The 27,241-nt window shown below is 37.5% G+C and overlaps 1 protein-coding gene, 1 non-coding gene and 1 pseudogene across 2 annotated transcripts in view; 2 read left to right on the top strand and 1 right to left on the bottom strand.

The window, feature by feature from the left end:
* The window catches only part of POF1B (POF1B actin binding protein), a 112,891-nt gene that overhangs the window by 48,624 nt on the left and 37,026 nt on the right, over nt 1–27,241 (bottom strand). The window contains 2 exon segments of the mRNA XM_059050178.2: nt 13,987–14,104; nt 14,106–14,167. Coding sequence (XP_058906161.1) covers nt 13,987–14,104; nt 14,106–14,167 — 180 coding nt within the window.
* LOC131749039 (U6 spliceosomal RNA) lies at nt 5,224–5,328 on the top strand. The gene has a single exon (XR_009333160.1). It is a non-coding gene; the product is annotated as a U6 spliceosomal RNA (small nuclear RNA).
* LOC131748902 (small ribosomal subunit protein eS1-like) lies at nt 6,729–7,519 on the top strand (annotated as a pseudogene).

The following is a 27,241-nucleotide window of genomic DNA, read 5'->3' as shown; positions in this document are numbered from 1 at the left end:
GAAGAAAATAGCAATCACAATTATAAACAATATTACGTTCACAGATATTTTGCTGTGAAATGAAAAAAGGGAAATAACCTATTAATACAAATAACTCATCACAAAGTCATCACATAAATGAAGCCACTAAATTTTCTTTGTAGCTGATGTATACATTTTTCTATATGGGAGGAATTTAAAGGAAAAGCAACATTGTAATGGCATTTTCAGTTTCATTTCACTCAAGTCTAAGTGATCTAATGAATGCAAAACTTGAATAATTTACATAAAAATTCTTGAATATAGATGCTTAAATGAAAAGTAAAACAAGTAAATCAAAATCTCTGAATTGCTCATTATCATCACACGGCTTATTCATCTGTCAGTGTCATTCCACTGATCCTCAGGTTATCTCATTGCTATAGCCAGCCAGGTAGATAATGCCTTCCTGCCTCACCTCTCTATGTGTGCCCCTTCCAAAACCGTTAACATTCCCAAGTAGAAAAGGACATTTCTTTAACCAAGGACATTCAAGTACTGAGCTCCCTGTTAGAATCTGCCCACAAGTAATTTGATACACTTAGTATTTTGCCTATTTTTCTCTCTTAGCCAATTATAATGCCCTCGTAATGCTGTGAAAACAATGGAGGTATTTTTCCTTCCAGTTTAATTTGACAGAGTAATTTTATAGTTTCAAATTACCTTAAAGTATTTTTTTCTTTTTTTAATTTTTGCACAAATATTCTCCTGTCATTGCACTGTACACTAGTTAACATGTTGGGTATACAATTCTTTGCCCACATTAGTAAACTGTGCCATTACTAAAACTCTTGCTCTTGTGATTTCAACGTGGCACCCAAATAAAGAGTCACAGAGTCCAGGATGGGGAATGATTTGCGTCAGCCTCGTGTCTGTGTTCATAGATAAAAAGAGGTGTTAAAAGTTACCAAAGGGAGGTGATTTTATTTTGAGAAATGATAACAATAACTAATATTTATTTAGCTCTTACTATGTGCCAGCCATTGTGCTATGAACTTGACATAAAGATTAAATGAGGTAATGTTCTCTTGTAACCACTACACAATATTGCCTCCCAGAAGACCTCTTGCATTTGTTTTCTCAGCAACTTAAGAATTACACTGCCCCTAACTACATTATTTTGGAGGTTAACTGGGCTAGGAGTTGAAACAGTCAAGAGTTTGATTTTCTTATTGTGAAACTATGAAAAATATGGCTGAAGTTCAGTTAATAAATTTTAATCAGTTACAGGAAAGGTGAGAGCATTAAAATTGAAGAATGGGTTCTTTTGACCAAACAGCCATTAAGGTAGAATAGCAAGAAGCAAAATTTCACTCCTTTGTGTATATATTCGTCCTTAGTTGTATGCAGTCCACAATTTACAGTAACATTTGAGTAACACTGTAAAAACCAAAACACAGTTGGGTTCAAAAGTGTGGAGGGGAGAGGACAGACAAAAATCAGATTCTCTTCTGCTGTTAAGTCTTTGACAGGACTACACTCAACAATAAAATGAAATTTCCTAACCATAAACTATGATGTGCCAGTTAGCAATATTTTCATTACTAAATCACAGGTCAGTAGATTTTAGTTTTATTGGAACTGTTTGCAGGTGTGATTTGACATTTCTTTTAGAGTTGGTTCAAAACCATGTTCTTGTTGACTTGAAAAAGCCAAGATAGGGAGCCTCCCAAGGAAACATGAATGTTTTCAGTCAGAATAATGGTAACTCTAATGGATGGAGGTTTTCTCTCTGTGATGATATTGAGTTGATAGGGTACATGAAATAAAATTACCTCACATCAGCATTTCTGCCTGATGAATGACAGCTATCTTGAATGTCAATCTAAGATAATAGCTTTAGTTTTCACATACAAACAGGGCAGGAATACAAACTGTGCTGAAGAATAGTTGTTCCCAAATACACAAAATGTGATATTTCTCAAAAAATTACAAAAGTTATTAAAGATTCTTTAGCATGCATCCATCAAATACATTTAATCAGATCACTATTTGACCATAATTATGGTTAAGCAGTCCAACTCCTTGTGTTTGATTCCTAGTAAAAGCCTCTGATTAGAATTACTGCCACAAACCCAAGGCAAGCAACAATGTTTAAGTGTGAAACCAGAGGCAAATCAGCAGTCACTTTTCAGAAAATCTATAGAAAGGAAATACCTTGTAAAGGAAAACCATGGGCTTCACCTCACTACTGCCTTGGAAGTTCTTGTCCTGTTTCCAGTCTGGAGTTTCGTTTCTTATTTGTGGCCTATGAGGTTCCAGGAGTGGAATTTCTTTTGCTAGTATCTACATTATATAAACTTTGATATTCAAAGATGATACTTTTGACCAACCATATTTACAAAATTTAGTGGTAGTGATTATAGAGTCCTACCGATAGTAGACACACAATAGTTGCAGATTTCAGCTGAGCTATCTATATTTTCCTATCTGACCCCCTTCAAGCTTAGTGACACACATTGTTTAGAATGCTGTTCAGGACTAGGGATAGCCTGTGATGAAGGCACAAATCACAATCTAGTAGTAATCTAGTAATAGAGGGCACTGGCTTAATTAAATTTATCCCCACTAGGTAACTGGCTTATGTATATATTTTTCACCTATTTAGAATGGTTGCTTAGTGGATTCAAAAGTGCTTAAAATGCCATGTTATATAAAAGCAATTATACATAAATGCCTAACCCTCTAAAAGGTCATGGACATGTTTACTAATAAGGTTTTCTGTGCTTAGACCTTCCTGGGTAGTAACTTTTTGCTACATGACAACAGAAAACATCACTATTAAGGAAAGCTTACAATGTATAGATTATTATCCTGCAAACCTTATATGGTGACACTTGTAGATAAATAAGGTTACTGCTTCATTAATTTTGCTTTGATTTGGGACCTTTAATAGCTGTCAGATAGATTGAAACCATAGTTAATCCAGTTGGCATTAATCCCTGTGAAATGAAATGTATTTTATGTACAACGTCATTTGGCTAACAAGGTAAAAAAAAAAAAAGCAATAATTGGTCTCTTCCTATTTTGTACCACAAGAAGAAATCCTAGGAGAAAAAGTATCAGAATTTTAGGTTCTGAAAATCCTCAGTGCTATTTTAATCTCCATAGATATTTTAGTAAAGAAATGTTGCATTATACAGTACCTGGTACACAGAAGATTTTCAATAAATGTTGTCACTGAATTGAATGTACTGTACAATAATTATAATTCTAAAATGAAGACTTGACTCATAACAACAGTCCTGTACTTGAAATAAAGACCTAATTTAATTTTCTGTGAGTAACTCTAGGCAGCAAAGTGTTGCAATGAAGAAAGAATGGAAATTGGAGCCAAAAGTGGAGCTCCCACTTCTTAGTTGTGGCCTAAGTGTATGTACTGCTTAACCTCTCTGAACCGCAGGTTCCTCAACTGTAAAATGCAGGTAATTTAGTAATTATTTTATAAAGTTGTTGGAGGTATTACTTTGGAGGGGGGCAGGTAAATTATTAAACTGTCATGTAAAAACCATTATACAAATAATGGTTTTATTTAACTTAACACATATGGACAATTGGCTATTTGAATAATGATAGAAGGAGTGGAAGATGGTTATAAATTTTCTACAAGACTCTCAGCTACCGGAGAGTAGAGACACTCCTTTTATACATTTCTTTAATTACAGCACATACCATAATGTCTGAATATAGTAGATCCTCAGTAAACATTTGTTGCATGAGGAAGTTGTCATAAAGGATGCAATTTAGGCTAAATGTTAACTATAATAGATGGAAAAGCACTAGTTGGAAGAGGTGCTTTAACAAGGCAACTAGAAGGCTTCCTTGGTGGTGCAGTGGTTAGGAATCCGCTTGCCAATGCAGGAGACACAGGTTTGAGCCCTGGTCCGGGAAGATCCCACATGCCATGGGACAACTAAGCCTGGGCACCACAACTACTGAGCCCGTGTGCTACAACTACTGAAGCCTGTGTGCCTAGAGCCCACGTTCCACAAGAGAAGCCACCGGAATGAGAAGCCTGCACTCCACAACGAAGAGTAGTCCCCACTCACCACAACTAGAGAAAAGCCCGTGCACAGCAACGAAGACCCAATGCAGCCAAAAATAAATAAGTAATTTTTTTAAAGCAGCTGAAATTGACTTTATCCGAAACCTAGTCAATGCTGTCCTTGCTCCCTTTTTGGTGTATATGTATAGATTTTGACATTTTATTATAAAATAAGATGATTCTTCCACTCCTAACAACTAAAAAAAAAGTAGATGGTTTGGATTGTCATTTTATAATGAATCCAGGTGACTAATTTGTAACTGCTTAAATTATTCTCTCTGACTGGAAAATAAAATATATTTTCCCATAACACACGTGACTACTGAAAACTTATGAAGCTTTTTCTCATGAATAATTGGAATTTTGCCACTAATCATGTTTTCCCCCCCTTGTGGTTTCCAGAAATCTCAGAGCGAAGTTTTTAGCCCATTTTTACTAATGACATGGAACTCTGTGGCCTGAATTTCTGTGTACTCTATTTTCCTTCTGGTGTTATTGCCCCATTATATTTACACTGTCCTTGACATTTCTTTGTCTGTTCTATTACATCTTATTTGTTCTTTTAAGCCACTCTAAATACTTTTTGTAATGAACTGGGAGATATATCCCAATGAAATTAATTTTAAATGAGTATGTATTTTTTAATGCATAATTTCTTGGAAACATCTTTGTTGCTACTTTTTTCTCTTCTCCATCTCTCTGCCATTTCTCTATTCTGCCATTCCTTAGTATGTAATTTATTCAGGGAATGGAACTACTTCTTTATTATGTAAGCAAAGCCAGTGGAGGAACTCACTGCAAGTAGGTAGTAGTTCTTTCAATGTATTGATAATTTATCTTACATTCTAACTTTTTTTCTTAACACAAAGGCTAAAACCTATACCCCCAAGCCACATGCAGGATTTACAAGGTCTCAGTGGCATGATGCTTTCATTCATTCAGCACACATTTATTGAGAACTTACTAAGTACTGCCTTATGGTACAGTTCTAAGTGCTACTGGGGGAAAAAAAAAGACATAAGATACTGTCTCCTCCTCTCTCAAGGACCTTATGGTTTTTTAGAAGAGCTAAGATATGTATCTAAATAACTTTATATGATAGATTGCCCAGTTCATAAGAGCTATGAAGAGAAGCACAGATCAAATGGTAAGAGTGCTCTCTTCTCTTTGGCAGCACATACACTAAAACTGGAACGTCACACAGAATATTAGCATGGCCTCTGCGCAAGGATGACACACAAATTCGTGAAGCGTTCCATATTTCTATGGGTGGGATGTGAGCCCCGGAGCCTTCACCCCGTCCTGTGGTGTCTCCCCAGGTCTTCCACAAGCTGGCCTCCTACAAGGGCTGTTTGCACAATGCTGAGGACGTGGATTATACTGCAGCCCAGGGCAGTCTCCTGAGAGCCCTTGTTGCCGAGAAAGCCAACTGCAAGATGCCTTGCTGGCTGCTTGGAGGAAAAACCCTAAATACCTGCTAGCCGAGTACTGCAAGTGGCTCCTGCAGGCCATGCAGGTTGACCTCGAGAAAGCCTGGCCACCCATCCCTGACCGCTGACCCATTGCCTGCCTGAGAGGCCAAGGACTGGCCTAGTTTGCAAACTTTCTCTAGCACACAAAGTCAAAATCTAGGTGCAGAGAAAGTGGATGGCTTTCTATCCAAAGTAAGGGATTAGCAAAGTGAGGACTAATAAGAGAAGGCAACAATTTTAAGGGTTTCTAGCAAGAGCATTGTTGAATCAGCTGACAGGGGACACCAGCCTGGTTTGGAACTGAGGGTTAGAGAGTTTGTTGAGGGCAAGGCTCAATGGGAATTAGGGAGTAGGAGATGAAGTAAGGAAGTGATGATAAGAGAGAGAGAGATTCAGAATTCCAGATGAAACAGTTTCAAGTGATGTGGAGGTTCAAGGATTGGCCAGTCTATGAGAGCTGAAGATGTAGAAGAAATGAAGAAATTAAGGGTGATGAAGAACCATGAGGACAGAGCATGAGAAAGATCTCTCATTTGAGTGGAGAAGTTCTAATAGATGATTCCAGGGCAGGGGTCAGGGGAAAGTGGGGAGAAGATTGTAAGCCTGCCAGTGAAACTGTAGAAGGATGATGAGAGTGACTAGAAGGTCAGTAATAGTGATAATATGAGCCAAGAGGAGAGGTGTATATGGATTGCAGGACTTTAAAGAGAGGAAATGGTTGATCAACAAAAACCAGAACACTTGACTGTATAAAATTGTACTGAGAAAATAATTAGCAATAGATACATAGAAAACCAAACAAATGAAAACATTTAGGGAATTATTAAAACCAGCAAATAATAGTTGTACTAATAAAAGCAGCAAAATAGTACACAAATTGGTTCAGCAGTAAATAATACTTTCATAGCAATAATAATATAAACACTAAATAATGATTTAGTCCAAAATATGGGGATTTAACTATACTGAGATGATGAAAGGGATGTAAACCGGTAGGTGGGTGATTAATAGAACTAAATCCTTATGTACCAGAATTACCAACAGATAATATACAACATTGATAAATCATAAAATAGCAGCATAAGTATATCCATATTATTTAGCTATATGGAAGTAAAGACAAGAAGAAAAAAAGCTAAGAGTTGAAAATTATTGCCTTTAACTTCCACCCTTTTGGCTCTCTCAGCAGCACCATGGTAGTTGGCAAGAACAAGCACCTTATGAAAGGTGGTAAAAAGGGAGCCAAGAAGAAAGTCATTGACCCATTTTCTAAGAAAGACTGGTATGATATGAAAGCACCAGCTATGTTCAATATAAGAAATATTGGGAAAACACTAGTCACAAGAACTCAAGGAACCAAAATTGCATCTGATGACCTGAAGGGTCGTGTTTTTGAAGTGAGCCTTGTTGATCTGCAGAATGATGAAGTTGCATTTAGAAAATTCAAGCTTATTACTGAGGATGTTCAGGGCAAAAACTACCTGACTAATTTCCATGGCATGGATCTTACCCATGACAAAATGTGCTCCATGGTCAAAAAATGGTAGACAATGACTGAAGCTCACGTTGATGTCAAGACTACCAATGGTTATTTGCTTCATCTATTCTGTGTGGGTTTTACTAAAAAATGCAACAATCAGATTCAGAAGACCTCTTATGCCCAACACGAGCAGGTCCGCCAGATCTGCAAGATGATGGAAATCATGACCCAAGAAGTGCAGACAAATTACTTGAAAGAGGCGGTCAATCAATTGATTCCAGACCGCACTGGAAAAGACATAGAAAAGGCCTGCCAATCTATTTATCCACTCCATGATGTCTTTGTTAGAAAAGTAAAAATGCTGAAGAGTCCAAGTTTGAATTGGGAAAACTCATGGAGCTACATGGTGAAGGTAGTAGTTCTGAAGAAGCTGCTGGGGATGAGACAGGTGCTAAAGTTGAAAGAGCTAATGGATATGAGCCAGCAGTCCAAGAATCTGTTTAAAAATCAGAGTTTTAATGGTGACAAATAAAAGATCTTATTCGTGACTTTTTAAAAAAATGGTTTCCTCTGGGCATCAGGCATGCATGGAAAGGGTTGGGACAGGAATTTGCTGTTTCTTTTATGCCATTTAATAATATTTGACCTTTTAAGCTATCTATATGCATTATTTTGATTTAAAAAATAAAAACTATTTTTAAAAGAGTAAATAACAATTCTTGCTTGCCACAGAACAAGAGTTCAAAAGGGCACAAGAGCAGGAGGTAGCAGGAGACAGATAAGGGTGGTGTTGGAGAAAAAATGGGTCCAAAACAGATATCAATTAAATTTGGGGAAAGGATAGCAGGGAATAGACTTTTGCACAAAGGACACTCATTTTCAATAATGGAGATGGAGAAGGCAATAAAGATGGAGAAGGACTGGAGTCACATGTGACTGAGTGAGGGAACAGGCAGAAATGCTGAGTTTATTAATCTAAGCAGCACAGAGTTTCCATAATTAGTGAATGACTTATGTTAAATAAACATTGTAACAAGCTTCCTGGATACTTGTCAGAAAAAGCACCTGACACTAGGATCTGTGCTGTCTTGATGATGACAAAAATTAAATTTTCAAATGACAGAAGAAAGGCATCACAAGTTGGAGAATTTTCCATTGGCAATAACACTATCCAAGTGAGCAGGACTCTTCCCTTGACATGAGGCCAAGAACAAAAGAGTTGTACATGCAATATATATAATTATTTGATTCTTTCTTATAAACACTACCTGTATAACAACTTGGAAAACGAGTTCAGCTGAGCTTTTCCCTGTCACTAACATATGTGGAATTATCTGTTCCTTGCTAATGTCAGGAAAATGATCACAGCATGTTATTCGTAATGTCCTCGGGGAAAGAAATGTGACTGGTGCAGTTTCAAATTTGAAACCAAAATAATGGATCTTTCTAAGGAGAACCATGGAAAACATACATAAAGTAGTTTCATTAAAAATATTTTGAAGCCAGGTTTTTGGACATCTGATTTTCAAAAACATTGTAATGCCTTTTGCTTCTTGGAAATCACCTTAAAGGTGATTTAGTTTTATTTAAAAATATCATTACAGGGATTTCCCTGGTGGTGCTGTGGTAAAAAATCCGCCTTACAATATAGGGGACGTGGGTTCAATCCCTGGTCAGGGAACTAAGATCCCACATGCAGAGCAACTAAAGCCTGCACGCCACAACTACTGAGCTCGTGCGCTTCAACTAGAGAGCCCGTGTGCCGCAAACTACAGAACCCACGCGCCCTGGAGCCCATGTGCCGCAACTAGAGAAGAGAAAACCCACATACCACAACTAGAGAGAAGCCCTCGTGCCGCAACGAACGATCCCACGTGCCTCAACTAAGACCCGATGCAGCCAAAAATAAATAAAATAAGGAAATAAATAATAAATAAATCTTAAAAAGAGTATCATTACAATGGAAACCAATTTTTTTAATTTTGATGCTTTGAAAGATTTGGGGACTGGGGTTGGGGGAGGAAAAGGCAGATAATCAAACATTCATTAGTGTACTTAGTATGTGCTTGGCACTAAGCTGGATACTCTACATATTTTACCTCATTTAATCCATTGTAGATACACTGCACATTAAGTATGATTCTCCCCCTCTTTTATAGATGGGGAAACTGAGGTGCAGTCCAGTTAAGTCGATTACCTCAGTCCAGTTAAAGTCAATTACCTAGGATCATGCAACTCAGCAGAATCAGGTTTTATAAACCCAGATAATTGAATTGAAAGTCTGTGTTCTTTCTACCTTATTATACTACCTCTGAATTGCAATTTAACTCTAAACACAAATTAAAAATGGATCATCCTTTAGTTTTAAAAAAGCCTAACTGACATCTGCTCTATTACTCTTCAGAGACTCTTGCACTCATGTGGAAGACACATGTAAACACTAAGGAGCCTAGGTGAGACAACTCATTCTCTGCCCTGCTTTGTCCATGGTATCTGCACAATCGGGTTACCCCATCCTTACTCTGACCAGAAATGGATCCAATCCTGTGTAATCCACATAGGTGGAAATTACCAGCTCTAAGCTTCAAAGGACACTATTCCATTTTCAGAAGCACTTCAACTTTATCCACATAAAATACAGGAAAACCAGAAGAAAAGTATCTATACAAAAAGTCTCCAGCCTTTAACAAAGCTAAGTCGGAATCTCAAACTGATAGATGAATAATAAAATAGAAAGTAATATATTAGTTATCCACCTCTGCCCATTTTCTAAACAGACAATATCTGGTCTGGTCAAATATATTATTAGTTGCACTAAGCTAATGAAAGGATGTCATAGCATTACCATTGTCACTGTACAAGATTCTTAATCCTGTGATATTTTTCCCATCTCTGATAATTGTTCCTCACTCCATTTCTACTGTCATTATCCTAGTTTAAGTTTTACACTTTGACTACTGAAATATTTAGATTTTAATAATCTCTCTGCAAATTCTTCTCTGTGGCATTTTTTCATGTTGTAGGCTTTATAGTTTATAAAGAATGTCAAACATATATTTTCGTTTAGTCTTTACATGAACCCTGTGAGGTAGACATTACTACCAAAATTTATGGATGAGGATGTTTCTGAGAGACTTAGTATTTATTAAGAACACATAGGGCTTCCCTGGTGGCGCAGTGGTTGAGAGTCCACCTGCCGATGCAGGGGACACGGTTTCGTGCTCCCGTCTGGGAAATCCCACATGCCACGGAGCGGCTGGACCTGTGAGCCATGGTCGCTGAGCCTGTGCGTCCGGAGCCTATGTTCCATAACGGGAGAGGCCACAACAGTGAGAAGCCCATGTACTTCAAAAAAAAAAAAAAAAAAAAAAGAACACATAGTAGCTTGGAAGGGACATAGCTAGGACTGGAACCCAGGTCTTCCTACTCTGAAGCTAGTCCACTTTCTGTTATAGCATGAATATCTCCCCAGTGGCAGACTATTAATTCATTGTCCTATTCATGTTTACATTATTGACCAAGGACTCTCCACATTACTGACTCAACTTCCAGAGAGAACTCTCAATAAGCTCTGGAGTCAGGCTACCTATGTATGAATTCTGGCTCTACCACATGCTAGCTATGCAAGCCTTCTCAAGTAACTTAACTTCTCTGAACCTCAGTTTCCTTCTCTTGAACAATAAAGGCAACAATGATACCTTCTTCATCTGATAATTGTGAGAACAAAACTAATCAATATTTCAATCTATCGTGTGCAAAGCTTCTAGAATTAACCTCCTAAATCATACCTATCAATATTTTCCTACTCAATAACCTTCAATCATTCTCCATTGCCTGCCAAATAAAGTTCAAAATTTTAAACTTAATGTTCGGGAATTCCCTGGTGGTCCAGTGGTCAGGCCTCTGTGCTTTCACTGACGAGGGCCTGGGTTCAATCCCTGGTCTGGGAGCTAAGATCCTGCAGTGGGAAGGACCTCATGATGTGTCCTTAAGGTATCATTTTAACCCTACACTCTAGTACTCTTCATCCCATGTCTTCCTTGCCATACAAACCAAACCACTATTCCTGAAACCCAGTGTACTTTCCCAAATATATGACTTTTTAAATGTGATTCCCTGTTCTTAGGATGTCCATGCCACACACCACAATACATATTTGTAAATTCTGCTCACTCTTCAAAACCCACGTCAATTTCTTCCTCCTCAATAAAGCTTTCCTAGATCTCTCAGCTGAAATTAATTTCTTCTCTCTTCTGTTCCCAAAGCACATTGCATGATCCTCTTTTATAACAGACAACACTTTGCTTTGTATAATGTTTTATGTGTTTGCCACTTCCCCTACTAGACAATAAGCACCTAAGAGAAATGTGACAATGTCTTACCCACGTTTGTATTTTTCATAGTACCTGGCATGAAGATTTAATGCTTACAAATAATAATTACTACTAAAAACTAGTAATTACCATTTAAGTACTTACCGTCAGCACTCAACAATGGTTAAGTGCTTAACATACAAGACATAATTTATTCTTATAATAACCCTGTAAGAAATGAATGATGAATCTTTATTTTATGATGAAGAAACTGAAGCGTAGCAAAGTTAAGTATTAGATTGAACCGTATGAAACTGTTGCTCTTTGATCAACTTTGACGTATAAAAATGACAATTTCAAATGATTTAACCTAATAAAATGTCTTTCTAATGGTTATTATTAATCCATTTAATTTAAGAAATTCAACACCATCTGGACCATGTTTTAGAGTAATTCTAAAGGTCAGAATTTCCATACATGATAGTTTTAGGCTTTTATAGATTGGAAAAACTTGGATATTAAATATGTTGTGGTTCTTTTTTTACCAATATGGCCAAAGTGTATATTTCAAGTTTCAGTCCTTAGAAATAATCTCATTCATATTTAATATAAAACAATCATATTCTTATGTAGGCAGGCTCCCTTTTTATTTTTTCTTATTCTTTTGTCTTTCAGTAGGAGTTGCCTATGAGAGAGGTCAATTTTAGCAAGCTGTTTTTTTTAACATCTTTATTGGAGTATAATTGCTTTACAATGGAGTGTTAGTTTCTGCTTTACAACAAAGTGAATCAGTTATACATATACATATGTTCCCATATATCTTCCCTCTTGCATCTCCCTCCCTCCCATTAGAAAAAAAATATCAAAAATACAAACAGTGGCTTATTCCCCACAGTTCCCATTATAATTGTTAGTTTTTCCAAGATACAAGACAATCTTCTTTCCTTTAACCCATGTATAACAGAGGTGTACAAGATTCTAACGTATTCAGAACATAAATTAGTCACTGATGATTGCATCCCAAGATATTTCTTCTTAGCAACTAAGTTTTAGTTTCTATTTTCTTGATGTAACAAATAATAAAATGTACGCCTATTCTGACTTGAGTTAATATGCCATATTTTCTTTTATTTAACATCTTTATTTGAGTATAACTGTTTTACAATAGTGTGTTAGTTTCTGCTTTACAACAAAGTGAATCAGTTATACATATACATATATTCCCATATCTCTTCCCTCTTGTGTCACCCTCCCTCCCACCCTCCCTATCCCACCCCTCTAGGTGGTCACAAAGCACAGAGCTGATCTCCCTGTGCTATGCGGCAGCTTCCCACTAGTTATCTAATTTACATTTTGTAGTGTATATATGTCCATGACACTCTCTCACATCGTCACGGCTTACCCTCCCCCCTCCCCATATCCTCAAGTCCATGCTTTAGTAGGTCTGTGTTTTATTCCCGTCCTACCACTAATCTCTTCATGACATGTTTTTTTCTTAGATTCCATATATATGTGTTAGCATACGGTATTTGTTTTTCTCCTTCTGACTTACTTCACTCTGTATGATAGATTTTCAAAGAAAGCATATAAAAAGTAATTACCAGCTTGTGAAATGTGACAATTACAATCATCTTAGACAATATCACTTCCAATTAATTATTCACTTAAATATCATACTTCATGAAAATATTTAATGTTGCACAACTGTAGAACCCATTTTAGAACTGAGGATCAGCTAGAAATTAGGTGTTCATTGATCAGTTCTTAACTCCCCTCATACATTTAATGTATTAATAAACCTGAATTATTTTGTCTTCTGAGAAGAGATGGAAAATTTTGTTTTAAAAATGCCATAATACATATACCCTGAGAAAACCATAATTCAAAAAGAGTCATGTAACACAAGTTCATTGCAGCACTATTTACAATAGCCAGGACATGGAAGCAACCTAAGTGTCCATCAACAGATGAATGGATAAAGAAGATGTGGCACATATATATAATGGAATATTAGCCATAAAAAGAAACAAAATTGAGTTGTTTGTAGTGAGGTGGATGGACCTAGAGTCTGTGATACAGAGTGAAGTAAGTCAAAAAGAGAAAAATAAATACCGTATGCTAACACATATATATGGAATCTAATTTTAAAAAATAGCTCTGATGAACCTAAGGGCAGTACAGGAATAAAGACACAGATGTAGATAAAGGACTTGAGGATACAGGGAGGGGGAAGGGTAAGCTGGGATGAAGTGAGAGAGTAGCACTGACATATATACACTATCAAATGTAAAAAAAAATAGCTAGTGGGAAGCAGCTGCATGGCACAGGGAGATCAGCTCGGTGCCTTGTGACTACCTAGAGGCGTGGGAAAAGGAGGGTGTGAGGGAGACGCAAGAGGGAGGGGGTATGGGGATATATGTATGCATATAGCTGATTCACTTTTTATACAGCAGAAACTAGCACTACACTGTAGAGCAATTATACTCCAATAAAGATGTTAAAAAATAAATATATAAAAATGCCATAATAAAACACGAATCTTCATGGTATAACTCCTCAATATTTTGATGAAAATTTAATGTGGGTACATATACAGTGGTGTGAGCAGGGTTTAAGAGATTATTTCAGTTTTACAAGGAATCAGCTCATTAATCTTACTTGCTCATGTGTATGGTTTGAGTCACTATGACACAGTTCAATTTCAGTGTTTGTAGAAATTGAATCACTTCCTGTGATGGTTTGGATTTGCTGGCTAGAATGGAATTGTTGACAGTGTAGAGTGGAAGATATGGGGCTGTTGGACAATGTGATGATGGCACTGAACCTGAGGATAGCATTCCTAAAACACATACACATGTCAAAAACAGTCACTCAGAATAAAAATAACTAATAAAGAAAAGTCAACTGAATCCACTTTAAAAAATTTAATGTGTTCTTTCACAAGGTAATTCAAGCCCTAGGATTTATAGTTTTAATAAGTGATATATTATTTTTTCCAACTATTCCATTGGGAAAAATTGTATTGAACTCTATTTTTATTTGACCAGGTGGCTGTAAACATCCAAATACTTACCTAAGTTGGCCAGATAATTGCATGTTCTGATTAAATTAATATTACAGTTATACTTAACACTAAAACTATAATGAATATTAATATTAATTAATATTTCATTGATGATTCAACAGGCACTTCAGGATCTAATTACATAATAATAATACTGAAGATGTTGACGGATATAAATTAGAAAATAATATAATGTAGTGATTTTCAATGTCAGGAAGCATATTAGAAACACAGTGGGAACTTTGTTTTCTGGGGCAAGAGGAGAGGGAATTAAGCTCACCGTGTAAAGGAGCTCAAGAAAACGGCATGGAGCTGCGGAAGAGACAGGAGACTTTTTCTTGCCTCTTTGCTTCCTGAGGCGCGAGGAGAGGGGATTAAGGGCACCACGTAAAGGAGTTCCAGAAATGGGCGTGAGCCGCGGTTGTCGGCACGGACAGCGGAGATGGTGTGGGACGCTAGGGTTGCTGCTGCCACCACCAAGAGGGCTGTGTGCGAGCACAGGTCACTCTCCACACCACACCTCCAGGGAGCCTGTGCAGCCCGCCACTGCCGGGGTCCCAGGATCAAGGGACAGCTTCCCCGGGAGAATGTGCAGCGCGCCTCGGGCTGGTGCAGCATCACGCCTGCCTCTGCTGCTGCAGGCTTGCCCCACATCCGTGCCCCTCCTTCTCCCCGGCCTGTGCCAGAGCCCCCGAATCAGCTGTTCCTTTAACCCCGTCCTGTCTGAGCGAAGGGCAGACGTCCTCGGACGACCTACGCACAGAGGCGGGGCCAAGTCCAAAGCTGAACCCCAGGAGCTGTGCGAACAAAGAGGAGAGGCGGAGGTCTCACCCAGCAGCCTACGAAGCAACGGATTAAAACTCCACAATCAACTTGAAGTGCCCTGCATCTGTGGAAAACCTGAATAGACAGTGAAATATCCCAATTTGAGGAGATGGACTTTGGGAGAAAGATATATTATTATTTCCCCCTTTTTTTTCCTTTTTGTGAGTGTGTATGTGTGTGCTGCTGTGTGAGATTTTGTCTGTATAGCTTTGCTTTCACCATTTGTCCTAGGGTTGACCGACCTGGTTTTTTTTAATATAAAAATTTTTTCTTCTTAATAATTTTTTATTTTAATAACTATGTTTTATCTGACATTATTTTGTCTTCTTCATTTCTTCCTCCCTTTCTACCTGCCTTTCTTTCTTCCTCGCTTCCTTCCTCCCTTCCTTCCTCCCTCCCTTCCTCCCTTCCTTCCTTCCTTCCTTCCTTTCTTCCTCCCTTTCTTCTTCCCTTCCTTCCTCCCTTTATTCCTCCCTTCCTTCCTCTCTTCCTTCCTTCCTTTCTTCCTCCCTTCCTTCCTTTCTTGCTTTCTTCCTTCCTTCATTTCTTCCTTCTTTCCATCCTTCTTTTATTCCTTTCTTCCTTCCTTCCTTTCTTTCCTTCCTCTCTATTTTTTCTCCCTTTATTTTGAGCCAAGTGGATTAAAGGCTCTTGGTGCTACAGCCAGGCATCAGGGCCCTGTCTCTGAGGTGGGAGAACCAACCTCAGGACAGTGGTCCAAAAGAGACCTCCCAGCTCCATGTAATATCAGATGGCAAAAATCTCCCAGAGATCTCCATCTCAACACCAAGACCCAGCTTCACTCAAGGACCAGCAACAAACAGTGCTGGACACCCTATCCCCAACAAAGAGCAAGACAGGTCTACATCCCCATCCATTAGCAGAGAGGCTGCCTAAAATCATAATAAGGCTACCAACATCGCCAAAAACACCACCAGATGTGGACCTGCCCACCAGAAAGACAAGTCCCAGCCTCATCCACCAAAACAGAGGCACTAGTCTCCCCAACCAGGAAACCTACTCAACCCACTGAACCAACCTTAGCCACTGGGGACAGCCACCAAAAACAACAGGAACTACGAACCTGCAGCCTGCAAAATGGAGACCCCAAACACAGTAAGATAAGCAAAATGAGAAGACAGAAAAACACACAGCAGATGAAGGAGCAAGATAAAAACACACCAGACCTAACAAATGAAGAGGAAGTAGGCAGTCTACCTGAAAAAGAATTCAGAAAAATGATAGTAAACATGATTCAAAATCTTAGAAATAGAATAGACAAATTGCAAGAAACATTTAAAAAGGACCTAGAAGAAATAAAGAGGAAGCAAGCAATGATGAGCAACGCAATAAATGGAATTAAAAATACTCTAGATGGGATCAATAGCAGAAAAACTGAGGCAGAAGGACGGATAAGTGACCTGGAAGATAAAATAGTGGAAATAACTACTGCAGAGCAGAAGAAAGAAAAAAAGAATGAAAAGAACTGAGGACAGTCTCAGAGACCTCTGGGACAACATTAAACGCACCAACATTCGAATTATAGGGGTCCCAGAAGAAGAAGAGAAAAAGAAAGGGACTGAGAAAATATTTGAAGAGATTATAGTTGAAAACTTCCCTAATTTCAGAAAGGAAATAGTCAATCAAGTCCTGGAAGCACAGAGAGTCCCAGAAAGCATAAACCCAAGGACAAAAACGACAAGACACATAATAATCAAACTGTCAAAAATTAAATACAAAGAAAACATATTAAAAGCAGCAAGGGAAAACAACAAAAAACACACAAGGGAATCCCCAAAAGGTTAACATCTGATCTTTCAGCAGAAACACTACAAGCCAGAAGGGAGTGGCAGGACATATTTAAAGTGATGAAGGAAAAAAACATACAACCAATACTACTCTCCCCAGCAAGGATCTCATTCAGATTTGATGGAGAAATTAAAACCTTTACAGACAAGCAAAAGCTGAGAGAGTTCAGCACCACCAAACCAGCTTTACAACAAATGGTAAAGGAACTTCTCTAGGCAAGAAACACCAGAGAAGGAAAAGACCTACAAGAACAAACCTGAAACAGTTAAGTAAATGGTAATAGGAACATACATATCGATAATTACTTTAAATGTAAATAGATTAAATGCTCCCACCAAAAGACACAGACTGGCTGAATGGATACAAAAATAAGACCCATATATATGCTGTCTACAAGAGACCCACTTCAGACCTAGGGACACATACAGACTGAAAGTGATGGGATGGAAAAAGATACTCCATTCAAATGGAAATCAGAAGAAAGCTGGAGTAGCAATTCTCATATCAGACAAAATAGTCTTTAAAATAAAAAGTATTACAAGAGACAAAACAGGACACTACATAATGATCAAGGGATCGATCCATGAAGAAGATATAACAATTGTAAATATTTATGCACCCAACATAGGAGCATCTCAATACATAAGGCAAATAATAACAACAATAAAAGGGGAAATCAACAGTAACACAATCATAGTAGGGGACGTTAACATCCCACTTTCACCAATGGACAGATCATCCAAAATGAAAATAAATAACAAAACACAAGCTTTAAATGATACATTACACAAGATGGACTCAATTGATATTTATAGGACATTCCTTCAAAAACAAGAGAATACACATTTCTATCGAGTGCTCATGGAACATTCTCCAGGATAGATCATATCTTTGGTCACAAATCTAGCCTTGGTAAATTTAAGAAAATTGAAATAGTATCAAGTATCTTTTCTGACCACAATGCTATGAGACTAGATATCAACTACACGAAGAGATCTGTAAAAAATACAAACACATGGAGGCTAAACAATACACTACTTAATAACGAAGTGATCACCAAAGAAATCAAAGAGGAAATCAAAAAATACTTAGAAACAAATGACAATGGAGACACAACAACCCAAAACCTATGGGGTACAGCAAAAGCAGTTCTAAGAGGGAAGGTTATAGCAATACAATCCTACCTTAAGGTACAGGCAACATCTCGAATAAACAACCTAACTTTGCATCTAAAGCAATTAATGAAAGAAGAACAAAAGAAACTAAATTTAGCAGAAGGAAAGAAAGCATAAAGATCAGATCAGAAATCAATGAGAAAGAAATGAAGGAAACAATAGCAGAGATCAATAAAACTAAAAGATGGTTCTTTGAGAAGATAAATAAAATTGATAAACAATTAGCCAGACTCATCAAGAAAAAAAGGGAGAAGACTCAAATGAATAGAATGAGAAATGAAATAGTAGATGTAACAACTGACACTGCAGAAATACAAAAGATTATTAGAGATTACTATAAGCAACTGTAGGCCAATAAAATGTACAATGTGGAAGAAATGGACAATTTCTTAGAAATGCACAATGTGCTGAGACTGAACCATGAAGAAGTAGAAAATATGAGCAGACCAATCACAAGCACTGAAATTGAAACTGTGATTAAAAATCTTCCAACAAACAAAAGCCCAGGACCAGATGGCTTCACAAGCGAATTCTATCAAACATTTAGAGAAGAGCTAACACCTATCCTTCTCAAACTCTTCCAAAAGATAGCAGAGAGAGGAACATTCCGAAACTCATTCTATGAGTCCACCATCACCCTGATACCAAAACCAGAAAATGACTTCACAAAGAAAGAAAACTACAGGCCAATAACACTGATGAACATAGATGCCAAAATCCTCAACAAAATACTAGCAAACAGAATCCAACAGCACATTAAAAGGATCATACACCATGATCAAGTGGGGCTTATTCCAGGAATGCAAGGATTCTTAAACATATGCAAATCAATCAGAGTGATACACCATATCAACAAACTGAAGAAGAAAAAACATATAATCATCTCAATAGATGCAGAGAAAGCTTTTGACAAAATTCAACACCCATTTATGATAAAAACCCTGCAGAAAGTAGGCATAGAGGGAAGTTTCCTCAACATAATAAAGGCCATATATGACAAACCGAAAGCCAGCATTGTGCTCAATGGTGAAAAACTGAAACCATTTCCACTAAGATCAGGAACAAGACAAGGTTGCTCACTCTCACCACTCTTATTCAACCTAGTTTTGTAAGTTGTAGCCACAGCAATCAGAGAAGAAAAAGAAATAAAAGGAATCCAAATAGGAAAAGAAGAAGTAAAGCTGTCACTGTTTGCAGATGACATGATACTATACATAGAGAATACTAAGGATGCTACCAGAAAACTACTAGAGCTAATCAATGAATTTGGTAAAGTAGCAGGATACAAAATTAATGCACAGAAATCTCTGGCATTCTTACACACTAATGATGAAAAATCTGAGAGTGAAATTAAGAAAACACTCCCATTTACCATTGCAACAAAAAGAATAAAACATCTAGGAATAAACCTACCTAAGGAGGCAAAAGACTTGTATGCAGAAAACTATAAGACACTGATGAAAGAAAATAAAGATGATACAAACAGATGGAGAGATATACCATTTTCTTGGATTGGAAGAATCAACATTGTGAAAATGACTCTACTACCCAAAGCAATCTACAGATTCAATGCAATCCCTATCAAATTACCACTGGCATTTTTTACAGAACTAGAACAAAAAATTTCACAACTTGTATGGAAACACAAAAGACCCAGAATAGCCAAAACAATCTTGACAACGAAAAATGGAGCTGGAGCTGGAGGAATCAGGCTCCCTGACTTCAGACTATACTACAAGGCTACAGTAATCAAGACAGTATGGTACTGGCACAAAAACTGAAATATAGATAAACGGAACATGATAGAAAGCTCAAAGATAAATCCACACACATATGGTCACCTTATCTTTGATAAAAGAGGGAAGGATATACAGTGGAGAAAAGACAGCCTCTTCAATAAGTGGTGCTGGGAAAACGGGACAGGTACATGTTAAAGTATGAAATTAGAACACTCCCTAACACCTTACACAAAAATAAACTCAAAATGGGTTAAAGACCTAAATGTAAGGCCAGACACTACCAAACTCTTAGAGCAAAACATACGCAGAACACTGTATGTCATAAATCACAGCAAGATCCTTTTTGACCCACCTCCTAGAGAAATGGAAATAAAAACAAACATAAACAAATGGGACCTAATGAAACTTAAATCTTTTGCACAGAAAAGGATACCATAAACAAGACCAAAAGACAACCCTCAGAATGGGAGACAATATTTGCAAATGAAGCAACTAACAAAGGATTAATATCCAAAATTTATAAGCAACTCATGCAGCTCAAGAACAAAAAAACAAACAACCCAATCCAAAAATGGGCAGAAGAACTAAATAGACATTTCTCCAAAGAAGATATACAGATTGCCAACAAACACATGAAAGAATGCTCAACATCATTAATGATTAGAGAAATGCAAATCAAAACTACAATGAGATATCATCTCACACCGGTCAGATTGGCCATCATCAAAAACTCTAGAAACCATAAATGCTGGAGAGGGTGTGGAGAAAAGGGAACACTCTTGCACTGCTGGTGGGAATGTAAATTGATACAGCCTCTATGGAGAACAGTATGGAGGTTCCTTAAAAAACTACAAATAGAACTACCATACAAGCCCACAATCCCACTACTCGGCATATACCCTGAGAAAACCATAGTTCAAAATAGTCATGTACCAAAATGTTCATTGCAGCTCCATTTAGGATAGCCAGGACATGGAAGCACCCTAAGTGTCCATCAACAGATGAATGGATAAAGAAGATTTGGCACATGTATACAATGGAATATTACTCAGCCACAAAAAAAAATGAAACTGAGTTATTTGTAATGAGGTGGATAGACCTGGAGTCTGTCATACAGAGTGAAGTAAGTCAGAAGGAGAAAAATAAATACCATATGCTAACACATATATATGGAATCTAAGAAAAAAAAATGTCATGAAGAGATTAGTGGTAGGACGGGAATAAAACACAGACCTACTAGAGCATGGACTTGAGGATATGGGGAGGGGGAAGGGTAAGCTGTGATGAAGTGAGAGAGTGGCATAGACATATATACGCTACCAAATGTAAAATAGATAGCTAGTGGTAAGCAGCCGCATAGCACAGGGAGATCAGCTCTGTGCTTTGTGACCACCTAGCGGGGTGGGATAGGGAGGGTGGGACGGAGGGAGACGCAAGAGGGAAGAGATATGGGAACATATGTATATGTATAACTGATTCACTTTGTTGTAAAGCAGAAAATAACACACCATTGTAAAACAGTTATACTTCAATAAAGATGTTAAAAAAAGAATTGAAAGAAATTATTATAAATATGTTTAAAAAATTAAAAAACTTTTAAAAAAAGAAACACAGTGGGGCCAGGTGAAGTTCTTTAGCTTGTGAAAATCAAGCATAAATTAAGAAAAAAGATTGTAAAACAGTGACTGAGCCTTCAGATTCCGAAAACATGGATTCTAACTCTTATTCTACCACTTACTCTGTGATCTTGCAAAACTGTATATGCAACCTTAATAAGCTTCAGTTTCCTTATGTGTAAAAGTGGAGATAGTATGTACCTCCATGGGTTGCTATGAGGAGTAAATTAACGAATGTTTGTTAAGTGCTTAGTGCAAAGTAAGTGGGTAATTAACATTTATTATTATTATCATATATTATCATTGTCATCATCATCATCAACTTAATCATCATCCACCCCGTTCATTCTGCAGGTGAAAAAAAAAATAACCATGAGGTCCAGAGAAGTAAGATGATTTACTTATAATGTCACAAATAATTAATGGCAAAATTGGGACTGGAAGTCATGATTTCTTGCTCAGAGTTCTGTCAGAACATTAAACTGAATTTGTACTGTCTTCAAAATATTTTGGAGCTTGTTTTCAAACTAAATCTTTGCTATCTGCTTGCTTATTTACCATGGCTTTTTTTCTGGTAAGTTTAGAGCACAGAATAAAAACAGATATCTGGTTATTTCAGTTTGGGGGATTTCAGGTATGCTTGAATTTTCTATATTATTTTATTATTGTACTTTGAAAGCAGGCACCTGAAAGCCAGTTTTCAAAGAAAAAAGTACTCTATTTGAATCATAATATTACATTCATGCACATATAATTAACTTTGAAAGTATAAATTCAATACTCTATTTCCTTTTGACTGTTGGAAAGGTGACATATTAATAAAGTAAGGCACTTCAAATTTTAAAAGTTTTATATGGAACAGTTTTCAGGCTATATTAAATGAGGAAAACAAGATGCATAAGAATTAATATAGTATGCTCCTTTTGTATATATATTTCTATTTTTTGTGGTATGCGGGCCTCTCACTGTTGTGGCCTCTCCCATTGCAGAGCACAGGCTCCCGACGCACAGGCTCAGCGGCCATGGCTCACGGGCCCAGCCGCTCCGCGGCATGTGGGACCTTCCCAGACCGGGGCACGAACCCATGTTCCCTGCATCGGCAGGTGGATTCTCAACCACTGCGCCACCAGGGAAGCCCTTGTATAATATTTTTAATGTACATACATGTGTATTTACAAATATATACAGCTGCTTTTAAATGTATGCATAGAGCAAAAAACATTTTAAGAGTGACTGCCTCTGGGAGGAAGAACTGAGGGACAAAAGGATCAAGATAGAGAAGCTGTTTTTTCACTATATACATTTTTATTCGCTTTTCACACTCTTTTTGTACCTTTTTATACTTTTTATGCTATGAAATTTTTTACCCTGTATACAAAAAAGTTTTTGAAAGAAAAAAATATATATATAAAGAAACACATTTTACAAATAGACACTGCCTTGGTAGACATATAGATAATAAAGGTCATAGAATCAGTTCATAGAATGATTTTCTCTTGGCTCTTTTCAAATATGACCTACTACAAATATGACCTATTATATGCTAGCACTAAGTAAGAGCTCTACAGTTTAGAAGTCTGACTGTGTACTATCAGTAACTTCTGTGCAAATTTGGGGGATGAATGTATCATCTGTTCTTTTATGTTACAAAATACCTTCATACACTAGATTAGGATAAAGTCAGAGTGATAGTCAGAGAAAGCTTTCACCAGTGGGGAGCTTCTACACTACTGAAGTAGAATTCCTCTTGAAAAAAAATATGTCCCTTAAAAAGCAGATTAGAAAAAACTTTGAAAGGACAATAAATAAAACAAAACCCATTTCTCAATCATCTTTCCTTATTAACGCATCAGTTGAATAGAATGCTGACAGTCTCTCCATCTGGGATGTCTTGTGGTTTTCCTGAGCCTATTTGGCATCTGAACCACTCATTGGTACCACGAAAGTCTTAACAGGTTTTCAGTTTCCATTCCTCACACCTGACTACTAAAATCATTGTTCCAAAGCAAGATATTCATACATTTCTCATACTTTTGAAGCATACCACAAGATGAGTTTTTAATGTACAAAAGATCAAACATTTCTGATTTACCATATATCTTACCATTTTTGCTCAAGAAAAAAATATACAGAGTACAATTTATATGAATTGGATAATTATCTTGCAACTGACACCACTTTACCACCCTTCTACTATAAATACCTCTTTTTTTGGACAGGTCCCATCTCCTAAGAGCTAGTCCTATTTGGATTAGTCTCATATGACATTAAACAGGTTCATCCAGACTCTGGCTTTATCCAGCTCATCCCACCGTCTTTCTGTCACTGAGGAAACTCAACTAGGTCAAAGCAGTTGTATGCATGCTTCCTTTTACCTTGGGCAGCCTCCCATGGCAGTTCCAAAACTCCCAAATCATTTAAGTCATTAATAAGAAAAGTGGACTTGTAAAAGTAAATATTCTAGTTAACAGTAAGTAGCAGCAATGTTCTCTTAAAGGAATTCTTTAATTGTTCCAGATGCATAGCAATAATAATGTACAGGATATTCAATATTTTTTTCTAGGGCCAAGATTTAGAAAAGCTGTTTATTCTCTTTGAAACAAGAAGTTGGAAGCAGCATGAAATGATGTGTCTCAAACATTCCTTCCTATTTAAAGTGTGTCAGATATTGTTTTAGCTGTCCAGTTATATAAAGGACAGATGTTATAATCTGGTAGTTTAAGGAAAGTGACTTTTGAAGAACTAAAATATTTCGAGAAATTTTTCTGTTTGGCATCATAATGTCCAGAAATATTCTTCAGTTCTTTTGGAAAATATGTATTTAATATGTACTATACGAAACCCTTCAAACTATATACAGTTTTCCAAGCAGACTAGAATCTTAAAGATTTGGATATTTATGATTCTGAGAGTTTACTCTTTTTCATTTTTACTGGGTATCAAATGAGTAATAATGTATTAGTTCCTATGAATTGGGTAACAACTGCCCATAAATGCTCATAAAAATAAGACATGTTCTCATGCCAAGAAAAATGAAAAAAAGAGAATTTAGTATATTTTAATGTTTCAGTTGTATATGAGAAAAATGATTTTGTGATCAAAATTCATTTGATAATATTTAACTGCCTGTTTTGGGTTGAATTGTGCCTCCAAAAAAAAGATTCATTGAAGTCCTAACTCCCAGTACTTCGGAATGTGAACTTATTTGGAAACAGGGTCTTTACAGAGGTAATCAAGTTAAAATGAGGTCATTAGAATGGGTCCTAATCAAACATGACTGGTGTCCTCATAAAAAGAGGAAATTTGGACAGAGACAGACATGCAGAGAGGGAAGACCATGTGAAGACACAGAGGGAGGGTGCTATGTCACAATGGAGAATTAAAATTACGCACCTACAACCTGAGGAACACTTGAGGCCACTAGAAACTAGGAGATAGGCAGGGAAGAGTTCCTTCTATAGAGGCTCTAGAGGGGGCATGGCCCTTTCAACATGGCAATTTCATAGTCCTGGCCTCCAGAACTGTGAGACAATAAATTTCTGTTGTTTCAAGCCACCCAGATTGTGGTACTTTGTTACCACAGCCCTAAGAAAATAATACACTGTCATAGTTCAAGAGATAAATCCCAGGATTTGTCTGGGCTGGGAATGCTTGTACCCACTGAGGAGATCAATGTGAAACCTCTGCTGGTTACAGTAACAACTCTGCTTAAAGGATGGAAGGGAAGGGGGAGAGAGGAGCTCTAGATGCCATGGAATTACCATCACCCTGCTGCAGTTTTGTACTCTGTACTTGGTCTCTCAATTAAGCTTAATGGAATTTCAAAAACTGACTTCAAGTTTTAGCTTTCTAGACCTTTAAGAGTATACAGTATTTTACAGATCTGTTCATAGATAGTGTTCATTTAAAAATTCTCTTCATATTAAATGAATTAAGATAAAATTGCAAAGTTTTTTTTTTTTAGAATATTAAGTTATTGTATTTCAGGTTAAACAACAACACAAACTTACCCAAACCCTAATTTGGATAGATTTTATATAAAATATATAGTAGAATTATAGCATCATCTATTTGTAGTCAAGGTAAATAGATTCATGAAAGGAACTAGGACTCTGCTATAGATCTGGATGTTGGTTTCACTTTCAAACACAAAAATAGTTTCTTCTTTTAAAAGTGCAGTAGAATATCCCCCATTCATAATTGTAACTAATTTAGCAAAAGCAAAGAAATGACCTCAGGAACATACCCAGGTTTTAAGATAGATTTCTAGGTAATGGGCCTGAAAGGCATTTGATCTGAATTTATTTTCCAACAATTTCAAATATTAATTTCTCATCTGCGTGCAGATATATACAGGCACAAACACACATTCACACACAAACACTTCACTTTCTATCAGATTAGGGTAATTTTTTTTTTTTTTTTTTTTTTTGCGGTACGCGGGCCTCTCACCGCTGTGGCCTCTCCCGCTGCGGAGCACAGTCTCCGGACGCACAGGCACAGCGGCCACGGCTCACGGGCCCAGCCGCTCTGCGGCATGTGGGATCCTCCCGGACCGGGGCACGAACCCGTGTCCCCTGCATCGGCAGGCGGACTCTCAACCACTGCACCACCAGGGAAGCCCTAGGGTAATTTTTTTATTGCAGGTCTCTTATAGTATTGGCTAACAGAAAACCTATCCCCAACCTAACAGATTACACACATACACACAGCCATTTCCACACTTCCTCACAGTGAAAAGCTCTCTGACAAGATACCAGAAGGTCGAGAGAGACAATGTTTTAATGGCTGGGCCTTGAGGACAACTCTGGTTGCATTTAAATCTCAGTGCCAAGTGCACTAAGAGTTCCCTGCCGCTATAATTTTTGGATCAGTCTCTTCAGCAATCAGGCCACAGAGAAAGCAGGATGATTTTTCCTGATCTCTCCTATAAACCACAGTGGTAAGACAAGATTTCTTTTTGTTCTGGGCTATCATTCCCATGATGATGTGTGGTTCCTTTCCCTTTAGGAACCACACAAGGAAGAGTTAAGGGAAAAGATCAAAGAACCACTGCCTTGCCACTGGTCCATGCTCTGGAGTTTTGCAGAATGGAAACCCAGAACAGGTTCATTGGCTGATGCTCCTTAATAACATAATGGGAAAGAAACTACTGGGGATGTTCAAAAGAGGAAGTGTATTTCCTTTCAGAATGTGAACTCAGAAGCCCACACATCAAAGCTGAGAGCTACCTTGGAAGACAGTTGTACAAAGGTCCAAATAATCCACTAACTCCTGAACTGGACTACTTCAGTCACTTCTGCTTCTGAGCACATCATTTTCCTATTGAAAGTCCCTACCTATTATTTGACCATCTTTTCAGTTTATATAAACTGATCCCAGATTATAACCTTCAAAGGGTCTCTTGTACAATTCCATAGAAGGACTTCTGATTCTTGATGCTTAGAGCAGCTAATGAAGAGAGAGGTGCCTTTGACTCTCCAGCGCCAAGAGGGTGCCTGCGTCAGTAGTATTTTGAACACTCTCTTCACAGCTACCTCAAGCATTCGCCTGAGCTTCAAGGCTTCTCTATTCTGCTGCTGGGATTAAGGACTTTAAAAGAATGACAGAAGTGCCTCATCCAGGGACCACTACCAAAAACAAGGCATGAAGTGATCAGGTGAGAGAAGGGGAGACAGAAATGGT

The sequence above is a fragment of the Kogia breviceps genome, chromosome X, assembly GCF_026419965.1.
Source record: "Kogia breviceps isolate mKogBre1 chromosome X, mKogBre1 haplotype 1, whole genome shotgun sequence".
In the NCBI taxonomy this organism is placed as follows: domain Eukaryota; kingdom Metazoa; phylum Chordata; class Mammalia; order Artiodactyla; family Physeteridae; genus Kogia; species Kogia breviceps.
Note: the sequence above shows the minus strand (reverse complement) of the source record. Positions and strands in the feature narration are given on the sequence as shown.